The 24,234-nt window shown below is 44.8% G+C and overlaps 1 protein-coding gene across 1 annotated transcript in view; it reads right to left on the bottom strand.

The window, feature by feature from the left end:
* LOC124594772 (Y+L amino acid transporter 2) overlaps positions 1–24,234 on the bottom strand; it is a 337,307-nt gene that overhangs the window by 88,885 nt on the left and 224,188 nt on the right. Inside the window, exon 2 of the mRNA XM_047133170.1 lies at positions 18,492–18,710. Coding sequence (XP_046989126.1) covers positions 18,492–18,710 — 219 coding nt within the window. The remainder of the gene's footprint in view (positions 1–18,491; positions 18,711–24,234) is intronic.

Below are 24,234 nucleotides of genomic sequence, written 5' to 3'. Positions count from 1 at the left end.
AGACAGGCAAACAACAAGTGATCCTACCGGTTTCCGTTTTTACCTACTGAGGTACAGAACCGTAAAAATTCAGTCGAGTGGCCATAATACTTCTGTAAGAAACCCAGTATGTTCCCAACAAACCACTAAAGATGAATCTGCCTTCTTAAACGAATTTACTTTTGGTCGAAGGAAGGAAGAGAGAAATTATCTTATTTTCACTAATGCAAACAGAAACTATTGATTATGGTTGCATTAACAATTTTTCGTAATTCAAACGATAGCTCGCTTTAAACAGTGGGGCGTAAGTAAAAATCGAAATAAAGGAGTCCGTATCAAAGCGGACCAAACGCGCTTCACATAAAACATTCCTCTTTCAACAAATCCACGTCGGCGGAATTCTGCTAGTAGCTGAATAAACCCATTCAACGGCTTGCCGGTTGGAGATTTATGGCTCGGTGGTCGGCGACCACCGACCTGTTTCACGGCCATTGACACGTTCCACAGGGCTTCGTTCACGCCTGTAATGCGATTTCACTGAGAACCACAAAACGCCCGCTTGCTATAACATACAGATAATGCAGGAACAAATTTGTGCTACGTCATGAATTACCTCCCAGTCACTAGAGGCATTTTTATTTTATCGATTTGTGAGAGCTAAGACACTTCGCCTTAGAGATAAATCTCTGCGCGCTATAACAAGAGAGTCTGCTTCCATTATACTAATAATATTAAAAAAGTTTCAGATGCGGTCTGAAAAAACTGCGCGGTTGCTTCATGCTCGAACGAAGCGCTTCGTAGCACCAACACATGTTTTGTGTGCCACTGCATTCGCAGAACTGTGCGACAACGCATTTTTTTCTGGAGCAAGTTCACCAAGTGCAGCGGACAAACAGTGCATTGAATAAACATGACGAATAAATAACAGTACAGGTCAACCAAGCGATGCGCGTACACATAGGCGATTGAGGCACTGTACTGCGTTGTGCTGGAGACGTAATCAAATAAAAAGTTCTGATTACTCATGTTCTCAAAGCAAACATGCTAACACCATGAATACGGTGTAGTCTGTGGTGTCACCGCCAGACACCACACTTGCTAGGTGGTAGCCTTTAAATCGGCCGCGGTCCGGTAGTATACGTCGGACCCGCGTGTCGCCACTATCAGTGATTGCAGACCGAGCGCCGCCACACGACAGGTCTAGAGAGACTTCCTAGCACTCGCCCAGTTGTACAGCCGACTTTGCTAGCGATGGTTCACTGACAAATTACGCTCTCATTTGCCGAGACGATAGCATAGCTTCAGCTACGTCATTTGCTACGACCTAGCATGGCGCCATTATCATTTGCTATTTACACTCCTGGAAATCGAAATAAGAACACCGTGAATTCATTGTCCAGGAAGGGGAAACTTTATTGACACATTCCTGGGGTCAAATACATCACATGATCACACTGACAGAACCACAGGCACATAGACACAGGCAACAGAGCATGCACAATGTCGGCACTAGTACAGTGTATATCCACCTTCCGCAGCAATGCAGGCCGCTATTCTCCCATGGAGACGATCGTAGAGATGCTGGATGTAGTCCTGTGGAACGGCTTGCCATGCCATTTCCACCTGGCGCCTCAGTTGGACCAGCGTTCGTGCTGGACGTGCAGACCGCGTGAGACGACGCTTCATCCAGTCCCAAACATGCTCAATGGGGGACAGATCCGGAGATCTTGCTGGCCAGGGTAGTTGACTTACACCTTCTAGAGCACGTTGGGTGGCACGGGATACATGCGGACGTGCATTGTCATGTTGGAACAGCAAGTTCCCTTGCCGGTCTAGGAATGGTAGAACGATGGGTTCGATGACGGTTTGGATGTACCGTGCACTATTCAGTGTCCCCTCGGCGATCACCAGTGGTGTACGGCCAGTGTAGGAGATCGCTCCCCACACCATGATGCCGGGTGTTGGCCCTGTGTGCCTCGGTCGTATGCAGTCCTGATTGTGGCGCTCACCTGCACGGCGCCAAACACGCATACGACCATCATTGGCACCAAGGCAGAAGCGACAATCATCACTGAAGACGACGCGTCTCCATTCGTCCCTCCATTCACGCCTGTCGCGACACCACTGGAGGCGGGCTGCACGATGTTGGGGCGTGAGCGGAAGACGGCCTAACGGTGTGCAGGACCGTAGCGCAGCTTCATGAAGACGGTTGCGAATGGTCCTCGCCGATACCCCAGGAGCAACAGTGTCCCTAATTTGCTGGGAAGTGGCGGTGCGGTCCCCTACGGCACTGCGTAGGATCCTACGGTCTTGGCGTGCATCCGTGCGTCGCTGCGGTCCGGTCCCAGGTCGACGGGCACGTGCACCTTCCGCCGACCACTGGCGACAACATCGATGTACTGTGGAGACCTCACGCCCCACAAGTTGAGCAATTCGGCGGTACGTCCACCCGGCCTCCCGCATGCCCACTATACGCCCTCGCTCAAAGTCCGTCAACTGCACATACGGTTCACGTCCACGCTGTCGCGGCATGCTACCAGTGTTAAAGACTGCGATGGAGCTCCGTATGCCACGGCAAACTGGCTGACACTGACGCCGGCGGTGCACAAATGCTGCGCAGCTAGCGCCATTCGACGGCCATCACCGCGGTTCCTGGTGTGTCCGCTGTGCCGTGCGTGTGATCATTGCTTGTACAGCCCGGAGCAAGTATGGTGGGTCTGACACACCGGTGTCAATGTGTTCTTTTTTCCATTTCCAGGAGTGTATCTTGTGATGCATGTACCGTCAGACCGATGTTCACCAATTATGGATTTAAGTTAAGTATTCCACAGCTACGTCCTGTTTTTGCTAGTTCATTTCCGTGTCCTGTTCCAGACCTCACGCCAGCCTGCGTGAGCTTAAACGCGTGCCTTTCGGCTTCACCTCGTAGTGGCTTGGCTGTCTTGCCAAGTCACAACATAATCACTACTGTCCTCCACTGCAGAGGAGGAAACAAGAGAATAACGAACGACGACGCCCTCTTCACACTGCATAAGGAAGAAAGAAAGCACGACTGGGAGTGTAACATCCCGTCGATGATGTAGTCGTTAGAGATGGAGGACACACTCTCATAGGAAAGAAAACCAACATTGTCCATTTTCCGTCATTTGACTTATTCCATTTAGGTAAGCCATGGAAATCTTCAATCACATTAGGTATTCTGATCTTCCCTAAGTCCACAGTGCTAACCACGAAGCCACGTCGCTCAAATAGACCAAGGGATGTGGTGCCGTGGTTGGCGTACTGGACTCAAATACGGGAGGTCGGCAGTTGAAATCCGCGTCAGGCCTTCCAGATTTGTGTGTTCCATGGTTTCCCTAACTCACTCCAGGCTAATGCCGGGATGGCTTCTTTGAAAGGGCACGGCCTATTTCCTTCCCGCTTCTCGTAACATTCCGAGTTTCTGCTCCCTCTCTCACGACCTCGATGACGACAGACGTTAAACACTAATGTGTCTACCGTATTTCTGCGCTCAGACAGCATATCAAGTAGTTTAAATAGCCACAGTTGTCCTTCCAGGCCATCCTGACGACAACACCAGTCGGGTACGGATTAAGGTTTTCTCCATTTCCTTCCATTTTCAGTTCTTCTGTCGGCAGTAATTTTTTTTTTTTTTTTTTTTATTTTGCTCTCAAATTTACGAATGAACAGTGCCCTTCTACCTTCATTCTATCTCAGTATCTACAGTGTCATAAAAATACGGCCTATCCAATTATACACTACTGGCCATTAAAATTGCTACACCATGAAGATGACGTGCTACAGACGCGAAATTTAACCGACAGGAAATAGACGCTGTTGTATGCAAATGATTAGCTTTTCAGAGCATTCACACAAGGTTGGCGCCGGTGGCGACACCTACAACGTGCTGACATGAGGAAAGTTTCCAACCGATTTCTCATACATAAACAGCAGTTGACTGGCGTTGCCTGGTGAAACGTTGTAGTGATGCCTCGTGTAAAGAGGAGAAATGCGTACCATCACATTTCCGACTTTGATAAAGGTCGGATTGTAGCCTATCGCGATTGCGGTTTATCGTATCGCGACATTACTCCTCGCGTTGGTCGAGATACAATGACTGTTAGCAGAATATGGAATCGGTGGATTCAGGAGGGTCATACGGAACGCCGTGCTGGATCTCAACGGCCTCGTATCACTAGCAGTCGAGATGACAGGCATCTTACCCGCATGGCTGTAACGGATCGTGCAGCCACGTCTCGATCCCTGAGTCTACAGATGGGGACGTTTGCAAGACAACAACCATCAACCATCTGCACGAACAGTTCGACGACGTTTGCAGCAGCATGGGCTATCAGCTTGGAGACAATGGCTGCGGTTACCCTTGGCGCTGCACCACAGACAGGAGCGCCTGCGATGGTGTACTCATCCACGAACCTGGGTGCACGAATGGCAAAACGTCATTTTTTTCGGATGAATCCAGGTTCTGTTTACAGCATCATGATGGTCGCATCCGTGTTTGGCGACATCGAGGTGAACGCACATTGGAAGCGTGTATTCGTCATCGCCATACTGGCGTATCACCCGGCGTGATGGCATGGGGTGCCATTGGTTACACGTTTCGGTCACCTCTTGTTCGCATTGACGGCACTTTGAACAGTGGACGTTACATTTCAGATGTTTTACGACCCGTGGCTCTACCCTTCATTGGATCCCTGCGAAACCCTACATTTCAGTAGGATAATGCACGACCGCATGTTGCAGGTCCTGTACGGGCCTTTCTGGATACAGAGAATGTTCGAATGCTGCCCTGGCCAGCACATTCTCCAGATCTCTCACCAATTGAAAACGTCTGGTCAATGGTGGCCGAGCAACTGGCTCGTCACAATACGCCAGTCATTACTCTTGATGAACTGTGGTATCGTGTTGAAGCTGCATGGACAACTGTACCTGTACACGCCATTAAAGGTCTGTCTGACTCAATGACCAGGCGTATCAAGGCCGTTATTAGGCCAGAGATGGTTCTTCTGGGTACTGATTTCTCAGGATCTATGCACCCAAATTGCGTGAAAATGTAATCACATGTCAGTTCTAGTATAATATATTTGTCCAATGAATACCCGTTCATCATCTGCATTTCTTCTTGGTGTAGCAATTATAATGGCCAGTAGTGTCGTTTGAATAGCCACAGTTGTCCTTCCAGGCTATTACGAGCACAAACACCAGTCGGGTACCGATTAAGATTTTTTCCATTTCCTTCCCTTTTCAGTTCTTCTTTCGACAGTAAATATTTTCTTTTGCTCTCAAATTTACCAATGAACAGTGCCCTTCTACCTTCAATCTATCTCAACATCTACAGTGTCATGAAAACACGGCCTATCCAATTATATTTTCAGTGAAGTATATTTGCCAAAATACATATACTGTCAGCATCTCAATTCAACACCTCTCGGTTTGTTATTTTGCCTGTTCATTTTCTTTTGTCCAGCGGTCTCCGATGTCACACCTCACTGCTTTCTAAATATTTTCTACCAGTTTTCTTACGGTTCAGGTATGCCACTGTAACTTTAACCATTTTTTTCTTCTTCCGTCCAATATTAATTTTGCTTGTCAACAGAGATCTTTTTATGAATTACTTCTTGGTTGTGCCTATTCGACGCTGATGTTCATTGGTACAATGATGCGTTACTTGCTACGACGCTTCCGTGTATATGAACTGTTTAATCTCTTCCAGAATGCGTGATGCTGTTCCGTATATCTACAGAATACTTCGAGATATGCTCATGACGTTCTCCTTAATTTTGTTACAACGTTTTCCCCCGGCCTTAACAACTCTGAGTATCTCTTGTAAGGCTTTGTCATTTTCGATATACGGACTGCATTGTCTAAATATTTCACCTCAACTATAATTTGCTCTCGCCCTCTAAATACACTTATTCTGCCAATCCCTCTTTCATAAAGCAATATGTAGTTTTAGGAAACATGCGACTACTTCCATTCCTCAGAAGTAATTTCCACTTCTTAACCGGCAGATGTCTTTCTTCAGACGTAAACTATGTCATGAAAGCTTACTTACAAACTTTCAAGAACCACTAGAATACAGAAAGGGACTATAGATTCATATGCATCTCTCCCGTAGAGACAGCGAAGACAAAACAGGCTAATTACAGCGTGCGCACAGGCATTTAAACAATCTTTTTTTCCGCGCTGCATGCTTGAATGGTTCGAGAAGAAGCCCTTAAAATTGGTACGACGGGAAGTACCCTTTGCCATAAACGAGAGCTTTTCAAAAAAACCAAAAACGTTATGGAGACGCACCCGCTCTCTATGATTGTAGGCATACATAGTGTACGTGTCCGATGTTTTGCGCGGCTGTGAAAACAAACAGTCGCTGGATGGTCGTTGACAAGTGAATATGTGCAAGTGATAGCCGTCGAGTTTTGTGTTGTGGACAAAATGACAGAAAAAGTGGAACAACGTTACCGCATCAGATCTTGTTTTAAGCTTGGAGATTTTCACGTTGAACCAATCCGAAAGATTAGAGAAGTGTTTGTGGACGAAGCAATGGGTACCACATAGATAAAGAAGTGGTTCAAAGAGGGCCGCTTACCAGTGAATACTGATGCACTTTTAGGTAGGCTCTCAACATCCGCAAATGAGGTTGTTATTGACCATGTATGGACCTTTGTGATGGAGAATAGACGAATCACGATCAGCGAACTTGCAGACAAGGTTAAGACTAGTACCGGACCCTTTCAATCCATTTTAACAGTACATTTGGGTCTCATGAGGAACTCAGCAACATTTGTACCAAAGTTGGTAACAGCCGAGGAAAAGCAACTTCGTTCGGAGATCGCACAGGGCATGCTGAATACTATGAACAGTTATCCCAACTTTCTCAACACACTGATCATTGGTGATGAGTCATGGGTTCCAGTCATCGCAATGGAAGCATCCACCATCCCCAAGACCCAAAAAAGCGAGGCAGGTCCGCAAAATCGAGAGTTTCATACCCCTTTTTTTTTTTACTTTAATGGCGAGGCCCATCATCAGTTCGCCCCCAGATGGTACTAATGTCACTAGGAGTATTACTAAGAGGTTCTGCGTCGCCTTAGTGAAGCAGTGAGACGCAAGCGGTCGAACTTGGGAACAGCGGTCTGTTGGCACTTCAAGTTAATGCACCCGCTCATCGTTCTCTATCAATTCAGAAGTTTTTGGCCAAACACAACAGGGCTGTGATTTGTCAATCTCCCTAATTCCCTGACCTAGCACCGACTGACTTCTGTCTTTTTCCTAAACTGAAGAAAAGACTGAAAGGGACCAGATTTCATAACAGGGAAGACACTATGCAGAATTCGACAGAGCTTCTGCACATCATATCAAAAGAGACTTTCCAGCGATCTTTCCAGCAGAGGCGTGTGTAGAAGCCGAATGGAACTACATTGAGGATATCTAACACCAAACAACTGCATCTGAATAAAAACTGATTTTATAAACAAAAGTCGGATACTTTTTGATTAGCCCTCGTACATCACAGTGGTTCGCAGAGTACAGACGGACATATACATGTATAGTTTGCTAATAAGTCTTTGATCTCTCCAATCTACTCCAGTTAGGTATTTTAGCTCCAGGAGTCTGATCGACTACTATTACCTGTCCAACGTTGAAAAGTGAAAATTATAACGCAGGTTATACCCTACTACATACGGGTCAGGATATCGCCCGCGGGCAGAAACCTAGGCTGCTCTGCCCGCATACATACATGGACTGCCAACCGTCGACGTTTAATTTGCTCCCGGCGACGCATTCCACCACCGTACACGTGACTACATGCGACAGTGAACCCGGCTACAAAACAAGGCGCCAACAGTAACGGGCCAGGACAGAGTCCTAACACGATTATCGAGCTAACCTAGAGACCTTACCTCGGAAGGACAACCGAAACAAAACAGTGATTTCTTTGCTTACAGTGGCGATATAACGGTTAGGAGTGAACAGAGAGCTTAAACTTTATGAAAAAAATACTTCACGTTTCCTGATGAAAAAAAATGTTTTCGTTGTCTTGTATTTTCTCATAATCCCTGATTAATAACGGAAACGAAAGAGACATAAGTTGCTTCTTTCCTAGCATCTTATTTTGCGAAATACTGTGAGTTATCTTACTTTAAATAAACTATAGTATAATAAACGAGAACAAAACAATTGTTGTTTGCAGATTATCCTATCACGAATACTATTTCTATAACGAGAAAATGTTAATGTCTCTCGAATTACGTTCTTGTCATTTCTCTTTCCGACATCTCTGCAATGTTTCGATACACGAGAAGAATTTTTTATATGAAACTAATCTGCTGCAAACAATTCACACATTTAATGCTATAGGGTAAGCAATTCTGTTACATTGTTGTCCGTCAGCTCCAGTCTGGTTATCAGAAGCTGATCAATGAACTGGTACAGGAGTCGTCTGGTATTTTGCTGGAGACAGCAAGTGGCAAGTTCAGCAGCCTATACGATATTGTAGTGCCTGCGTTGTTAGGAAGAACATTGCATGTCCGAAGAAACGTTGCTTCTTTCTTCTTAACAAAACAGGCAAGGCAATATCACATTTATTCGCCAATACTGACCTGCGACTTTCAGTTGAAATGTCCTCCCTTGTACGGTGATTTCATAATCTGTTTACCAGTACATGTCATAACGTAGGAGCGACAACATGCGGGAGTTTGGGTATGGCTGTGTGTTGGGCATGGATAGCCAAAGCGATTAAGGCGACCGCTCGCGTAAAGCGGGAAATCCGGGTTCGAGCACCGTTCCGGCATAAATTTTCATTGTCGTCATTCCATTAGACGGCCGATGTTTTTCATGCATTTCAGCAAGAACTGTGTGACGACGGAAATGGCTTGACTGCGTATCTTATTGTACCAGATTATTTTTTTTTTTTTTTTTTTTTTTTTTTTCGTTGAGATATGAGGCACTGGGGCTAATTTGGTGTAATTATGCGCATTTAAATATTAGTTTCTCCAGAACAGTACGGAAGTTGAAGAAGAATGAAGTTTTGAAATGTAAAATTATATATCTCAGGATCCAACGACCATTCACTCTTGTACTGTTTCACTTGGTCCCTCAGTCACACAAAATGGCCTCGCTCAGTAAAATACTCGCTTGAAAAACTTAATATTTTGAACTGATAGGTACTATACGGGCAGACTCACAGAACTATAATTACAGGGCCTGTGATCAAATGAGATTTAACTCCGCAATATACCTTGTATTTAATTAGTAGTAGCCGGAGGCAACGGAAAAAATTTTATACAACAATGAAGAATATTGCTTGTGAGCCAATTATTTTCTTATTCAGCATTACTAATATGACACATCAAAAATAGCTTCAACCTGAACGTTACACTGACTTCCCAGCCGTTCATCCAAACATGAAAAGGTCTTTGTCTAGACAAAAAATGCAAACATAAAATAGGACTCAAACCGTGGATGCCGGTATGCTGATATCTGGAACAGTAATCGTCCATGTGTGACCTCCAACTTCGGAGCCCAGCGGAACAATGAAAATAATCGAAGAAACCACCCTTCTGCCTTTTTGCTTAACTGGACAAGAATTATTCAAACGAACGTGCACCACTATGACGGAAAAATTTCTCAATTCCCCTCCCCTCTTTTCTTATGAAGGACAGGTAGAGAGAAAGAGTTTAACTCTGCTTCTGAGGATAAGAACACTAGACGACAAAATGCAGTAAAACTTCCTTTCAAATACGTATCTTAATTAAAATTCTAGTGTGTAGTTAAACCAAGAACGGTTTACAACATTCTTTCGAGATTAAATTTTCTTTACTTCTCGTCTATGGTCACAAATTTTTGTGTTTTCAGGTTTCGGTCTATAATGACGATCTTCAGATCTGTTTAATGAAAACATGTCGTAGACCGAAACAGGTAATCTGATGACATAAAATTTGTGACCATAGATGTGAAGTAAAGGAAATCCTTAATTTTTGTGTTTCCACCGACCCATTAATTTGTCCTGCTATGCTTTGTCTTATTCTGGATTTGGTCATTCCCTTGCGACCACCTAACGATTTACGAAGGTCATTCAGTAATGAAAGAGACAATTTGGTCTGGAGAAAAAAGCGTAAATTTTTACACAATAATACTTTTTCTACTTTTCAACATCATCCCCTTGAACATTTATGCACTTGTTCCAACGGGCTTCAAGCTTTTTTATTCTGGCTGCAAAGAACTCTTTATCTTGATGTTTGAACCAATTTCTCACAAACTTTTTACACGTCATCGTTTTCCTGGAATCTCTTCCCAAGTAACGGCTCCTTCCGTACACCAAACAAATGGAAATCACTTGGTAATAAATCAGGAATGTAAGGAGGACGAGGCAGTAATTCCCAGTCCATTTTCTCGATGGTTTCACGGGTTACTTGAGCAATATGAGGACGTGCGTTGTCTTGCTGGAGAATCACACCTTTCCTCTGACATCAATGACGTCTCTCTCTCTCTCTCATGGCTTGCTTCACCTTGTTTAAAAGCAAATCCGAATAGTACTGGCTGTTCATTGTACGCTGCTCTTCGAGATAATCATAAACCTGGACCTTCAGCATCCCAAAATACCATCAACATGACTTCCTGCTGATGCTTCGGTTTTTGAATTCTTTCTTGACAGGTGAGATGGTGTGCTTCCACTCCATGCTTTATCTTTTTGATTCTGGCTCATAATGGTGAACCCAAGTTTGATCGCAAGTTAAAATTTTGTTGGGGAAGTGCTGACCTTCTATTTCATAACGTTCCTTTAGCTCTGTGCACACTCTCAATCTTGATTCCTTGTGTAGCCGCGTCAACTCTTTTGGGGTCCTTCTTGCACATGTTTTGCGGTCTTGTTATAGATAATGTTATGAACTGTACCAGCACTTAGTTGAACTTTATCAACTATCACTTCCACAGTCACGCGGCGATCGGTACGAATAATGTCATCAATTCGACTTTCAAGTGAGGAAGTTGAAACTGTAACTGGTCGGCCAGAACGGTGTTCGTCAGTCACTGAGTCGCGACTACTTTTGAATTGCTCTACCAACTTGTAAAAATTTACACAATTCATAGAACCGTCTCCATAAACTTAAGACATTCTACGGTATATACTCACTAGTTTCTCGCCTTCAGCAAGTAAAAAACGAATAACAGAACGTTGCGCAACTAATGTGGACGTTTCAAGACGACTCGCCATCTTGAAATGTATTTTTTAGGTTATAAACAAAATGTTGATACATCAGCTGATCGGGGCTCATCCCAGTGATGCCAACTTAAAGCCATAAAAGTACCAAACTCGCCCTACTAATAGATTTTCCCCAGACGAATTTGTCTTTTTAATTATTGAATGACCCTCATATTTACGAGTGTCCACTTAAGCTTCACACCTCACTATTGTACAATGTGTGGCAAGAATGTGATAGTTATAGACTTAACCATTACACGCACATTGGGTATCTACTTGTGAACTCTTAAATCCTGTTTTTCAAATGAATTTGAGACAATTTTTATTCAGCTGATTACTTCTTTCAGGATCCGCCAGTTCGTCGTTTGCAGGTGGCCGAAGTGCACGAGTTCTTAAATTCGCTCAACTACATCAGTGCTAATTTTCACCTCTTCTTCCAGCATACTGCGTGTATATTACTTTGTTCGTACTATAATTTATAACCTTCCTGTAATATTTGCTATATCTGGCAATGTGTACTCCTTCTCCGTCAACGTTTAGCCATTTAGAAACCTCCGCCAATGACACAATGAAGAGAGGTCGTTTTGTAAAATTCCTTTCTCGGCTTGAATATGTAACATGCAGTAATTATAAAATCTGTTGACCAAAGGAACATTTGATATGAAAATGGCTGAAACACCGAACTCTGGAGAGGATGAAGCTATTAGTTTCTGTAGTTAGTATCACAGAGAGCACAGATCTGCATCGAGTGTGGTGAAACGGGAATAATTCCTGCCCAGCGAGGCGTGTCAACTGGAATACGCTGCAACACACTTCAGTTGCTAGCATTTTCTGCCCCTGAAACTAATGGAATACCTAATGAAGCGCTGCAAGCAATATTTCACATCCATTACACGCCATTATTATTGGTAAATTGTGGAGATAACAGCAGTTTACGGACCGACAGAATATCCGAAAACGATAGTCGCGTTCCTACGTACTCATCAATATGCTATTCATATCATAATTTCCTTGGTAAGTTCGTCACATTACTCCCGATATCACTACTTACGGTTCACTTCGGCACAAATTAAATGTTCATCAGCTTGCTTTTATGTTTTCTAGTTACTCTTGTACCGAAACGTATTTTCCGACTCCTCCTCGTGATCATCTCTTTCTGAGTTAACGGTCACTACAGAAAGTATGTCTTGGACGCCGTAGTCTAGAAAACGCCAGTGGAAAGAGCCTGAGGCACACTATAAATTTATAGCTCATGAGATTCACCGTACTTCTGGGTAATAGCTCTGAATGCCTCGGTGCATGGCCCAGATATTCAAGTTTGGAAATGCACATGAGCAGCATTTTTATTTATTTATGTGCTGCCTCTGTGTACCGTAGAGGAGAAACGTCAAGAAATGGTACAGTGAACGATTTTGTTTTCAGTCGATATATGCGTCCTAAAAGTCTTGTAAGGCACTAGGCCCAGCGAACTTTATACTGGACATTCTCCTCCACGAGTGTTAGACCCTGAATAAAGAAAGATAGCCAAATCTGTAGCGGACGTCATTTCCTATCCAAGTGGCTATAGCAGCACTGTGGACAGAATTTTCAAATTCTCATTTATGAAGATTTGAATGGGACTGTGTGTGCATGTGATATGATACTGTGTACAGTAAATAATTAATTACAGTTTTCAGTTTACTGGTTTATACTGAAAATATAAAGCGAATAAAGCGATGATTTTCGCATGTCCGTCACTCAATCATGTTGTCGCCTTTCCCATGCCTATACTTTTAGTGGCACGTTTTGCAGTGGCTTGTGTCTGTGGTTGGTGGTTATATTTTCTCAAAATAGTGTACAATCTTTCGTTAGAAGTACCTGTACAATTTTCTTGTGACCGAGTGACAAGACGTAGTACCGTGGGGAAATTTCTTGGCTGCTTTACATGCATCTCCCTCCAGTACTTGAAGCGACAACTTCGATTGCAGAACATGTTTTTCACTGAAACGGTAAGTTTTTTCTGCCATTTGAAGAATTTCCGTTACGCATTCTAAGCTGTCGTGGGTCTCGTAATTATTGAGTTGGGTTAATCGACGAACTCGCCCACAGTCACGCTGTTCACTTGCTGAAAGTGCTACACGGCACACATCACGTAACACGTATTTCCACATAACTTGTTTTACAGTTCTCCCGGCTAGATAAGGCAGAGCTCGTTTGTCTTCGTGTGAAATCTTATTTATGTCGATTGTGTCTAAATTAGGACTTACAGACATGACTGCATCACTGTTGCTTTATGACTTGTTCTATGTAGCCGACGAGGAGCGAAGAATTCAAAATTTTCTGTCTGACAATTGCCTTTGCGAATGAAATTAAAATATTGTGACACCACAAGAAGCCACAGATCTCTCCTAAAACTGAGGCAATACGCAACTACATTATTTACAGGACCCACGCAGTAAAGTTTTTCCGGTGCATCTTGTGGAAGTCTGCACGATGGAACAATGTGGAAAACTTTTTTCAATCAGAAGTCAATTCAGACTGCTAACTACTAGATTGTTGCCGTAATTACTTCCGTTCTCCAGGTGCCTAATTTTTCCAATTCTCAATCAGCGTAATAACACTGAATCGTCTTATTTGCATTCGACAGCTTCACAAACCTGCAGTTTCTTTTTCTCAAGGCTATTACACTACTGGTCATTAAAATTGCTACACCACGAAGATGACGGGCTACAGACGAGAAATTTAACCGACAGGAAGAAGATGCTGTGATATGCAAATGATTAGCTTTTCAGAGCATTCACACAAGGTTGGCGCCGGTGGCGACACCTACCACGTGCTGACATGAGGAAAGTTTCCTACCGATTTCTCATACACAAACAGCAGTTGACCGGCGTTGCCTGGTGAAACGTTGTTGTGATGCCTCGTGTAAGGAGAAATGCGTACCATCACGTTTCCGACTTTGATAAAGGTCGGATAGTAGCCTATCGCGATCGCGGTTTATCGTATCGCGACATTGCTGCTTGCGTTGGTCGAGATCCAATGACTGTTAGCAGAATATGGAATCGGTAGGTTCAGGAGGGTAATACGGAACGCCGTGCTGGATCCCAACGGCCTCGTGTCACTAGCAGTCGAGATGACAGGCATCTTATCCGCATGGCTGTAACGGATCGTGCAGCCACGTCTCGATCCCTGAGTCAACATATGGGGACGTTTACAAGACAACAACCATCTGCACGAACAGGTCGACAACGTTTGCAGCGGCATGGACTATCAGCTTGGAGACCATGGCTGCGGTTACCCTTGACGCTGCATCATCACAGAGAGGAGCGCCAGAGATGGTGTACTCAACCACGAACCTGGGCGCACGAATGGCAAAACGTCATTTTTTCGGATGAATCCAGGTTCTGTTTACAGCATCACGATGGTCGCATCCGTGTTTGGCGACATCGCGGTGAATGCACATTGGAAGCGTGTATTCATCGCCATACCGGCGTATCACCCGGTGTGATGGTATGGGGTGCCATTGGTTACGGGTTTCGGTCACCTCTTGTTCGCATTGACGGCACTTTGAACAGTGGACGTTACATTCCAGATGTTACGACCCGTAGCTCTACACTTCATTCGATCCCTGCGAAACCCCACATTTCAGCAGGATAATGCATGACCGCATGTTGCAGGTCCTGTACGGGCCTTTCTGGATACAGAAAATGTTGTACTGCTAGAGTGTGTGTGCACAAGACAAAATGTCTTGGACTTCCTGAAAAGAAAACTTCGGAACTACACAGTTTGCGGCAATATATTGCAGAATCGTGGATCGGACTGTAAAGAAGAGAGGGAGACCTTCCTGTGAAGCTACGCCGATTCTAACCTAGTAGACACTTACCATAGCCTTCAGTAGAAAGTTGTATTTTGTTGGGTGTAATGCCACTTTGTAATTGTGTAGAGTTGTATTTTGGTTATTATTTCTTTCCATTGTCTTGTACTCTTCTCTCGCTTTTGCCACTACAAGAATTGTTGTGCTTTTTGTTGCTCTTGCGTTTGGAAATCAGTGTAAGCAAAGAAGGCGTTTTAGTTAAATAAAGTGTGTTCAGAGTTGATCGTTAGCTCTTCCCTGCCAACCACAGGGCACTACAAATTCATTATATTACTGTTAATAAATTTGTACTGAGGGTAGAGTTTACAAAATCGCCCGTTGCACTGCCGCACTTGTTATAAATAAAGATGAGCTTTGTCTAGTTTACATGAAGACATTAAGAACGTTACAGAATTTTTTATAATTCATAGCGGGGTGAAACAGGAACCAGTTAAATGTTTTGGAGAGATAAACAGTCTTGACTAGAAAACAGACTTTATTATTTTATCTTTTGGCAATAACGCGTTTCGCCCTCCCGATTATCTGGCACAACAGGTTTTGAACACATAAGCTGCTATCCATGCAAAATGTCTTAGCAGGCAAACACCGTTGTCAATATTTTAAGAACGTTGCGTGGTGCTCTGATGTGAAATACTTTTGAGTACGCTGGAAGCCACATTTAAAATACATAAAAGACCTCAGTAGGTAGTTGTCCTTGTCGAGTTTTAAGAGACTTCGCGCAGTGCCAATGCAGAGTATATGGCGCAGTGCTTTCGAACAAGACACCAAAAACAGTACGAAGCCTACAGAAACGCATCACAAGATGTAAACACGTAAGAAATGCCGTTGTACATGTTTACATTCTGTGATGCATTTCTGTATGCCTGACCCAGTTTCTGGTGTGTTTTCGTTTGCGCCATATATTCTACAAGAGCACTGCACGGAGTCTCTTAAAACTCGACAAAGGGAACTACCTACTGAGGTACATGTATTTCCCGGATATTCAACGCTATTTTATACCAGGGCACCATGCAATTTTCTAAAAATATTGACAATAGTGTTTGCCTGCTAAGACTTTTGCATATACGGCAGTCTATGTGTTTAACACTTGTGCTGGACAATCTGAAGATGCCTTGAAGAACGCGAAAAGCGATATTGGCAAAATATAATAAAGCCTGGTTTGGAGCCAAGACTCTCTCTCTTCAAAAAAAATTAAGATTTTTTTTTTTTTAATTAAAATCAAAGGCCTAAAAGAAAGAAGTAAATATATATATATTTAAACACACATCGCGGAGAAGGTGGCATTCTTCGAAGAAACAGCACTGCACTTCTACTTAAAAGCCGAAGGACGTACACTGCGAGAAAAGGGTTTCGAGAGGAGGGCTGGCAAATGGATCTGAGCACTATGGGACTTAACTTCTGAGGTCATCAGTCGTCTAGAACTTAGAACTACTTAAACCTAACTAACCTAAGGACATCACACACATCCATGCCCGAGGCAGGATGCGAACCTGCGACCGCAGCGATCGCTCGGTTCCAGACTGTAGCGCCTAAAACCGCACAGCCACTCCGGCCGGCCTTCGAGAGGAGGGTGTGGGTAGAAAATTATAGGGATTCGTTAGGTATGAAACTGTGGAGATGAAGGTAGCTGTTAGGTTGAATGGTGGGATGACACGGGTGCGAGGAGTTTGGTGTGTGAGCGGGGTAGGTGTACGAATAGAGATGGTGAGGAGAAAAGGGGACGGGAACCGTTATGTGGAGTAGGATCGGATGAACATTTATAGCGGATAGGACGGATAAATATCGGGACGGTTCTCATTGTCTGGCGGAGTTAGACGGTCGAAGCTGCATTGCAACAGGATATGGAGTGTTAATAGGTTTAGGGAATGTAGGATGTTTTTGTGAAGGCGCGGCAGCAGGAGAAATTTGATTACGAAGAGTAGTAGGAACGAAGCTCTAACATGGGAACAAAGCGTTTCCGTACCCACGGCAATATAGCACATTTTATTCCTCTGTGTTTGAGGAATGTTTCCTGAAAGTTCAGGCATACCTTTTTGTTAAGACTCGTACACAGGATATCACAAACATTATGGGTCGGATTGAAACAGGTGACAGGGATCCACAAGCGATTAAATTGAGTTAGGGAACTAACGGTCGGAAATGCGTATTTATTGTGTTGTCGACACTCAGCGTACCCCACATAATAGTATAATATTGTTCACGAATGAGGCCTCATCCACCAGTGATGGTGTTTTCAACAGCCGGAACAGCTATTTCTGGAGTGAGGACCATCGCCACGCCACCCAGGTCGGTGACCGCCAGTACCGATTCTCTGTCAACTTATGGGTGGGGATTGTCCAAGATCAGCTAATAGCATCTTATTTGCTGCCTCCCCGTGTGACCAGTCCATGTTAGCCGGTGTTCCTCCGAGATATGCTGCCACAGTCCCCAGACTGTAGCCCACGCTGTCGGCAAAATGCAGTAGTTTGATCACGAGTGGTGCACAAGCCCACTTCGATGCTGATGTTCGCGAGCACCTAAACAACTCGTACCCTCATCGTTGGATTGGAAGGGCAGTCGTGTCCCATCCCCCGCACGATATGCTACATCTGGACATTTTCCTCTGGAGTTACGTCAAGACGTTGGTGAATGAAACGAGTGAAGACCTGCGTGCTAGGATCCAAGCCACTGATCTCCTGGTGCAACAGACACCAGGGATCTTTGAGAGAGTACGTCCGAATTTCATGCGCCGTTGCCATGCATGCATAGAGACTGGCGATCGTCACTTTAAACAATTACTATGAGCTACGCTGTTGTTATGCTGTGTACTATGTGTATGTTCGTAACACAATAAATATCCATTCCAACTATCACAATGTAATTGGTTGTGCAGCCACTATTGCGTGCTTCAATTTTGACCCAAAAGGTTTGAGACATCCTGCATGTATAGTCGCTGCAACGATAATTGAAGACAGTAGAAAGCAAAAGAAACTTTAATGCGCTGCTGCATGCTCGGGAGAGAAGAAAAGAGAGAGAGAGAGAGAGAGAGAGAGAGAGAGAGAGAGAAGGAGAGAGAAGGAGAGAGAGAGAAGGAGAGAGCGAGAAGGAGAGAGCGAGAAGGAGAGAGCGAGAAGGAGAGAGCGAGAAGGAGAGAGCGAGAAGGAGAGAGCGAGAAGGAGAGAGCGAGAAGGAGAGAGCGAGAAGGAGAGAGCGAGAAGGAGAGAGCGAGAAGGAGAGAGCGAGAAGGAGAGAGCGAGAAGGAGAGAGCGAGAAGGAGAGAGCGAGAGAGAGAGAGGGAGAGAAGGAGAGAGCGAGAGAGAGAGAGAGCGAGAAGGAGAGAGCGAGAGAGAGAGAGGGAGAGAAGGAGAGAGCGAGAGAGAGAGAGAGAGAGAGAGAGAAGGAGAGAGCGAGAGAGAGAGAGAGAGAGGTGAGGTAGACTATTGACAGGGCTATACATACTGGTGACGAGGGCGGCGACGAGTCGGACGGCGGCGTAGGGCGGCTCGCAGGTGGGCCACGCGGGCTGCAGGATGTACTGGGCGAACGTGAGCGCCGTGATGGCGTTGCCCGTGGGCACGATCACGAACAGCGCCACCCACAGGTACAGGAAGGCGGGCAGCGCCCCGAACGCCTCGCTGATGTACGCATAGTCGCCCCCGGACTTGGGGATCATCGTCCCTGCAACACACAGTGGCGAGTTGTAACATCTCTCCTCCAGTCCTACCTAGCTTACACCAAAATCTAGACACTCAGTACATTAATAAAACTTCCCAGCGTTGACTGAATTGTGGCGTGGACATCGGCAGAAATTTAGCCATGGGTCGGATGGCGAAGTGGGGGATAGGGGTGCAAGACACTAAAACTGCTTTTTTACATTAATCAATTGGTCAGTTTCGACACGTGACACTCGAACTAAATCTTATAAGTGACAAGAAAAAGCTTATCATACCCAGGAAAAATTATGGTTATTAGCAGTGTATGAGAAATCTGTAGTGAACATATACATCAAATCGATGTGTGGTGGAAACTGAACTGAAGATAACTGAAAAATTGCTGTATGAATCTGTGGTGTCACCGCAAGGCACCTCACTTGCTAGGTTGTAGGCTTCAAATCGGCCGCGGTCCGTCAGTACACATCGGACCCGCGAGTCGCCACTGTCGACGTTAGCAGACCGAGCGCCGCCACTCGGCTGGTCTTACGAGACAAGCTAGCGCACTGGCCAGTTCTACAGCCGATATTAATAGGAATGGTTCACTTGTTATAGCTTCAGAGATCTCATTTGCAGACACGCTAGTTAGCGTGGCCTTGAGCTAAGTCAGTAACTGCGACCTAGCCAGGCGCCACATACAGTTTATGCATTTATCTGTATGTGTGAAGCAATCAGAATTGCAAAGAAGTATTCGCAGTTCAGTCTATAACTGCACTTGTAAATATTATTGTACAAAGTCAAGATAGACGTTCACCGCCGATGCTGAATTAAGGCTAAGTATTTAATTGTATTCCAGTCTACTAAATTTCTAATGGTTCAAATGGCTCTGAGCACTATGTGACTTAACATCTGAGGTCATCAGTCCCCTAGAACTTAGAACTACTTAAACCTAACTAACCTAAGGACATCACACACATCCATGCCCGAGGCAGGATTCGAACCAGCGACCGTAGCGGTCGCGCGGTTCCAGACTGAAGCGCCTAGAACCGCTCGTCCACACCGGCAGGCTGACTTTCTAATCACCTAAGATGTTCCAGATACATCCCGTCAAGTATAGTTCATTGATGCTCACGTCAGCCAACATCATCAACGTTGCCATTAATGGCCGCCCCTTGTGATCAGACAGAGTCAAATTGCGTGACTCAGCCGGGTCATACTTTTTCCATGAGGCCCATAGTTCCGCCACATACATAACAGAATCAAGTTCAGTCCTAATTTAAAGTATACCCCGTATATTTTGACAGGCAATAATGCATCGTTTTGTGACAAGTGACATAATAACAATAATAAAATCATTACAAATGTTTCGCATTAATATGTAATCCCCGTCCATGTCCTCCGTGCTCGCTCCTTTGAGATTCCCGCAGGGGGTCGGACGTAACTGTGCACCGCACTGAAGGTGTGGATTCATTGCCCATCGAGGGAAATCAATTATACGAACGCGCACTGTCTGTTCTTTCGAACATGCCCGCACGAGTGATCCACAGCTGTGATGATACATACCATGTAAATTAAAGGCAGAGGATGGAAAGGAAAGGGCTATTGATTCAGCTACATAGGGACGTTATGCGGAATCAGCAGCGACGAGTGAAAATGCGTGCCGGACCAGGATTCGAACCCGGGATTTCCTGCAGGACACAGGTTGCGATAACCACTTCGCCATCGGAACACTGTGTTTATCGCAGACGCAACAGCCATCACGCATACATATAACTGATCCGCCTCGATGGGCATTGAATCCACCACCTTCAATGCGGATGCACAAGTACATTCGACCTCCTGCGGAGGATATGGACGGAGACTGCGGATAGCTGGTGCTAGGTGGGAATATAAGTCAACCAAGAGGCGATAAATACTGTGTCCGGGTGACGGAGTGGTTAACGCAAATCCCTACTAAGTAGGAAATTCCGGGTTAGAATCCCTATCCGGCACACATTTTCACTTGTCGCTGACTCCGCATGAAGTCCTGCAGCAGCTGACATCAATAGTCCCTTTCCTTTCCTTTCCTTTCCTTTCCTTTCCTTTCTCCCCCTCCCCCTCGATTTACATACAGGTACTGCGATTGTGTAGTCGAATTAAGTCGGGTGATGCTGAGGAAATTAGATTAGGAAATGGGACACTTAAAGTAGTAAAGGAGTTTTGCTATTTGGGGAGCAAAATAACTGATGATGGTCGAAGTAGAGAGGATATAAAATGTAGACTGGCAATGGCAAGGAAAGTGTTTCTGAAGAAGAGAAATTGGTTAACATCGAGTATAGATTTAAGTGTCAGGGGTATTGAACAGAATTGGGGAGAAGGGAGTTTGTGGCACAACTTGACAAGAAGAAGGGACCGGCTGGTACGACATTTTCTGAGGCATCAAGGGATCACAAATTTAGCATTGGAAGGCGGCGTGGAGGGTAAAAATCGTAGAGGGAGACCAGAGATGAATACACTAAGCAGATTCAAAAGGATGTAGGTTGCAGTAGGTACCGGGAGATGAAGCTTGCACAGGATAGAGTAGCATGGAGAGCTGCATCAAACCAGTCTCAGGACTGAAGACCACAACAACAACAACAACAATAACAACAACATACTGCGATCGAGTAGTGGTCTGCAAACTACGACCACACGACCGTGTAAATGAGGGGACGTGTTGGTGTGGTTCCTCATGGAACCAGTTTGAAAGTTTCCTGTGTTAACACTAGCTTCCAAGCTGTAGATGCCACTATTTAGTTTTCATGCTTATTTGTTCTCCTGAAGTTGGGTATAAAATTTGGAAACTAATATATGCCGAAACAGAAATGGTTCTACTACAGAGATTGAAGGGCTTGGGGGGAGGGGGAGCTGGATGACAGCCTAACAGCCTATCACTCCCCCTGGGTCCTCCGCGACTGGTTCCGAATTCAAGCAGTCGGCAGACTCGCCAGCGGTCAGACGCGGGCGCGAACAATGGCCTGGGCCTCCCCAGAGGGCGTGCCAGGAGCTCGCGGCGAGGGACGGCCGCCAGCAACAAGTGGTCGCAGCTGCTTTCCAGGTCAAGTGCGCCGGAGGCTGGCAGGCTGGCTGGATGGCTCTGAACGCTTCCTATTGTTCCAGACCTGCCTCAAGCAGCCACTCCTCATGCACAGCGAGCGCCCTTGCCTAACAATCCGCTAGCCAGCATGGAGCTTTATAACACAGGACGCAGAAAGATGTCGCATCGCCACGGGAAAGCGGAATGCTTCCATCACTATACCTCGATCAAAAAATGGTTCAAATGGCCCTGAGCACTATGCGACTTCTGAGGTCATCAGTCGCCTAGAACTTAGAACTAATTAAACCTAACTAACCTAAGGACATCACACACATCCATGACCGAGGCAGGATTCGAATCTGCGACCGTAGCGGTCGCTCGGTTCCAGACTGTAGCGCCTAGAACCGCACGGCTTCTCCGGCCGGCTACTACCTCGATCAAAATGAAACATCAATTAACAGCCGAGTATTGGGGGGGGGGGGGGGGGGTTGCGATTTTGTCCGTTCACGTGTGTCTGCGCACACAATATGGTTGCGGCTGCAACAGAAACATTCACACGCTAGCTTCTGTATTTTACAGTAGCAGTTCTGTGTATTGTGGAACATTCATCGATCTATGCTTTTTGGCACCGACACGTCAAGCTAATATTACTTCTGTGCTTACGTTTAGCACATCAGTATATAAACCGATCACGATATTATTGCACTTGGCTACCATGTCCTTTATCTGAAAGATCCGGTGACGTTGCAGTAAACATGTACATTGGTGACTCAGGAAAACACATCGCGTTGCGAATGATTTCGCGACAGTTGTGCACATTCTGTCAAGTGGTTCAGCGTGTCCTCGTGAAGTATCACGATAAAAACTCCCGATAAGCCGACTAAAGCCCCCTCACTCCCAAGTGCAATAATATTGTGGCCCACTATTGGTTCAGGAGTTCTGTAACTTAATATAAACACGCTGCTCAAGGAAACAATGGAACAATCGAAAACGAATCAAGATTGTTGCATTACCAGCAGCAAACATCGGCTGCAACTGTCTGCCAACTGGCACCTGGGACGTTACAACAGTGAATAGAATAGAAAGTCTGGACAAATTTATTCTCTGTTTGGTTACTGCTGTGGTAGCTGTCTTTTACACAACTAGCTGTCAGTCACTTGGTTATTGTGATCCAGATACAACTAGTCACGAGGTAAACCAGGTACAATAAACGGTCAAGCAAGGCTTCGGTAGTTGAAAATTTGCTAGTACGCAGTGTGAAAGGTCTGTTAGATTCCTTTCATGTTAATTTCTTAAATCTGTTATTTAGGGCATAAATTCCTCTTCTAAATTTACTGTGGTGTTTCTGACTATCTGGGAGGAGACTGCGCAGTGAAACGTGTTACTTTTACACATAAACAAGAACGAGCTGTCACACTACTACACTATAAACACAATTTATATGTAATTCATGTCACACAGTCTCATACGGAACCTACAACCGCTTTCTTTTATATACTGTATATGATAAGATACTGTCATCCCCCTTCCCTTCTGTGTGAGAGGATGAATGAGCAAATGTATTTCTAGTTGCATGCTTGATGGTACCAGACAAGCCTGTCTGCTAGAGAACAGTAGCACCAACGTCGGAACAGGTAGCTACGCTTTCTAAAAGCAGAGAGGTTTCTATTCTTAGTATGGTCCTGTCCATCCCTTGTCATGTTGGTATAGGAAGCTGCCTCTCTGGTCACTTCCGTTTGTATCTGTTAAGCACGCTCGGTAGGGGCCCAGACAGTCTGTCCGTGGTGAGCGTCTGAAGTGGTAAGATCTCTGGCTAAGCGCGTCTCTGCTAAGTCCGTAGGACAATGGATTTCTGAAGTTCAGCCTAACTGAAAATTTAATCACCTTTATTTCAGGTTTAGCTCTAAAATATCTAATGTTATCTTAAATTGCAACGCAGTGTAATTCGAGTGTGAAGTTCAGAATATCTTCCGGTAGTTGCTTTGTCACTACTTTGTGAGTAAAGTGGAACCACGTGTTGATCAGTAACTCTAACTAAGATCATCAATCTTAAATGCGAATGTGCGTGAGATTATAACATCTCGTCTTGATAATATTTTTCAATATAGCAACTTTTCTTTATGTTCAACCCACGTGGGGTGTACTTTGTGAGACCAGTACCACGTGCTTATACAATTGTTTGACCCATCAGGTTAATAGTAAGACGATAGTAACCAGTTCGAGGTTTTTCTTTTGTAAATTGCGTTTCTATGTAATTTATTTTAATTATCAAAATTATTGTGGAGTTGCACTCTTTGTGTAAACCAAGTTGACCATGTGAAGCATGTGGTGTAAGCATCAAAGTAGCCCTCAGCTATTCTTTTCGGGAAGATTTCACAGAGAGTTAGTATGAATTTAGTATACCAGTGTGTGGTAATTTCATGACGGACAGGATTACGCTACGAACGTAATTTCTTTGGGTGAAAATTGAATCGGTTGGTTGTGGTTAATTTCCTCT

Source organism: Schistocerca americana, chromosome 2 (genome assembly GCF_021461395.2).
Source record: "Schistocerca americana isolate TAMUIC-IGC-003095 chromosome 2, iqSchAmer2.1, whole genome shotgun sequence".
Lineage (NCBI taxonomy): Eukaryota > Metazoa > Arthropoda > Insecta > Orthoptera > Acrididae > Schistocerca > Schistocerca americana.
Note: the sequence above shows the minus strand (reverse complement) of the source record. Positions and strands in the feature narration are given on the sequence as shown.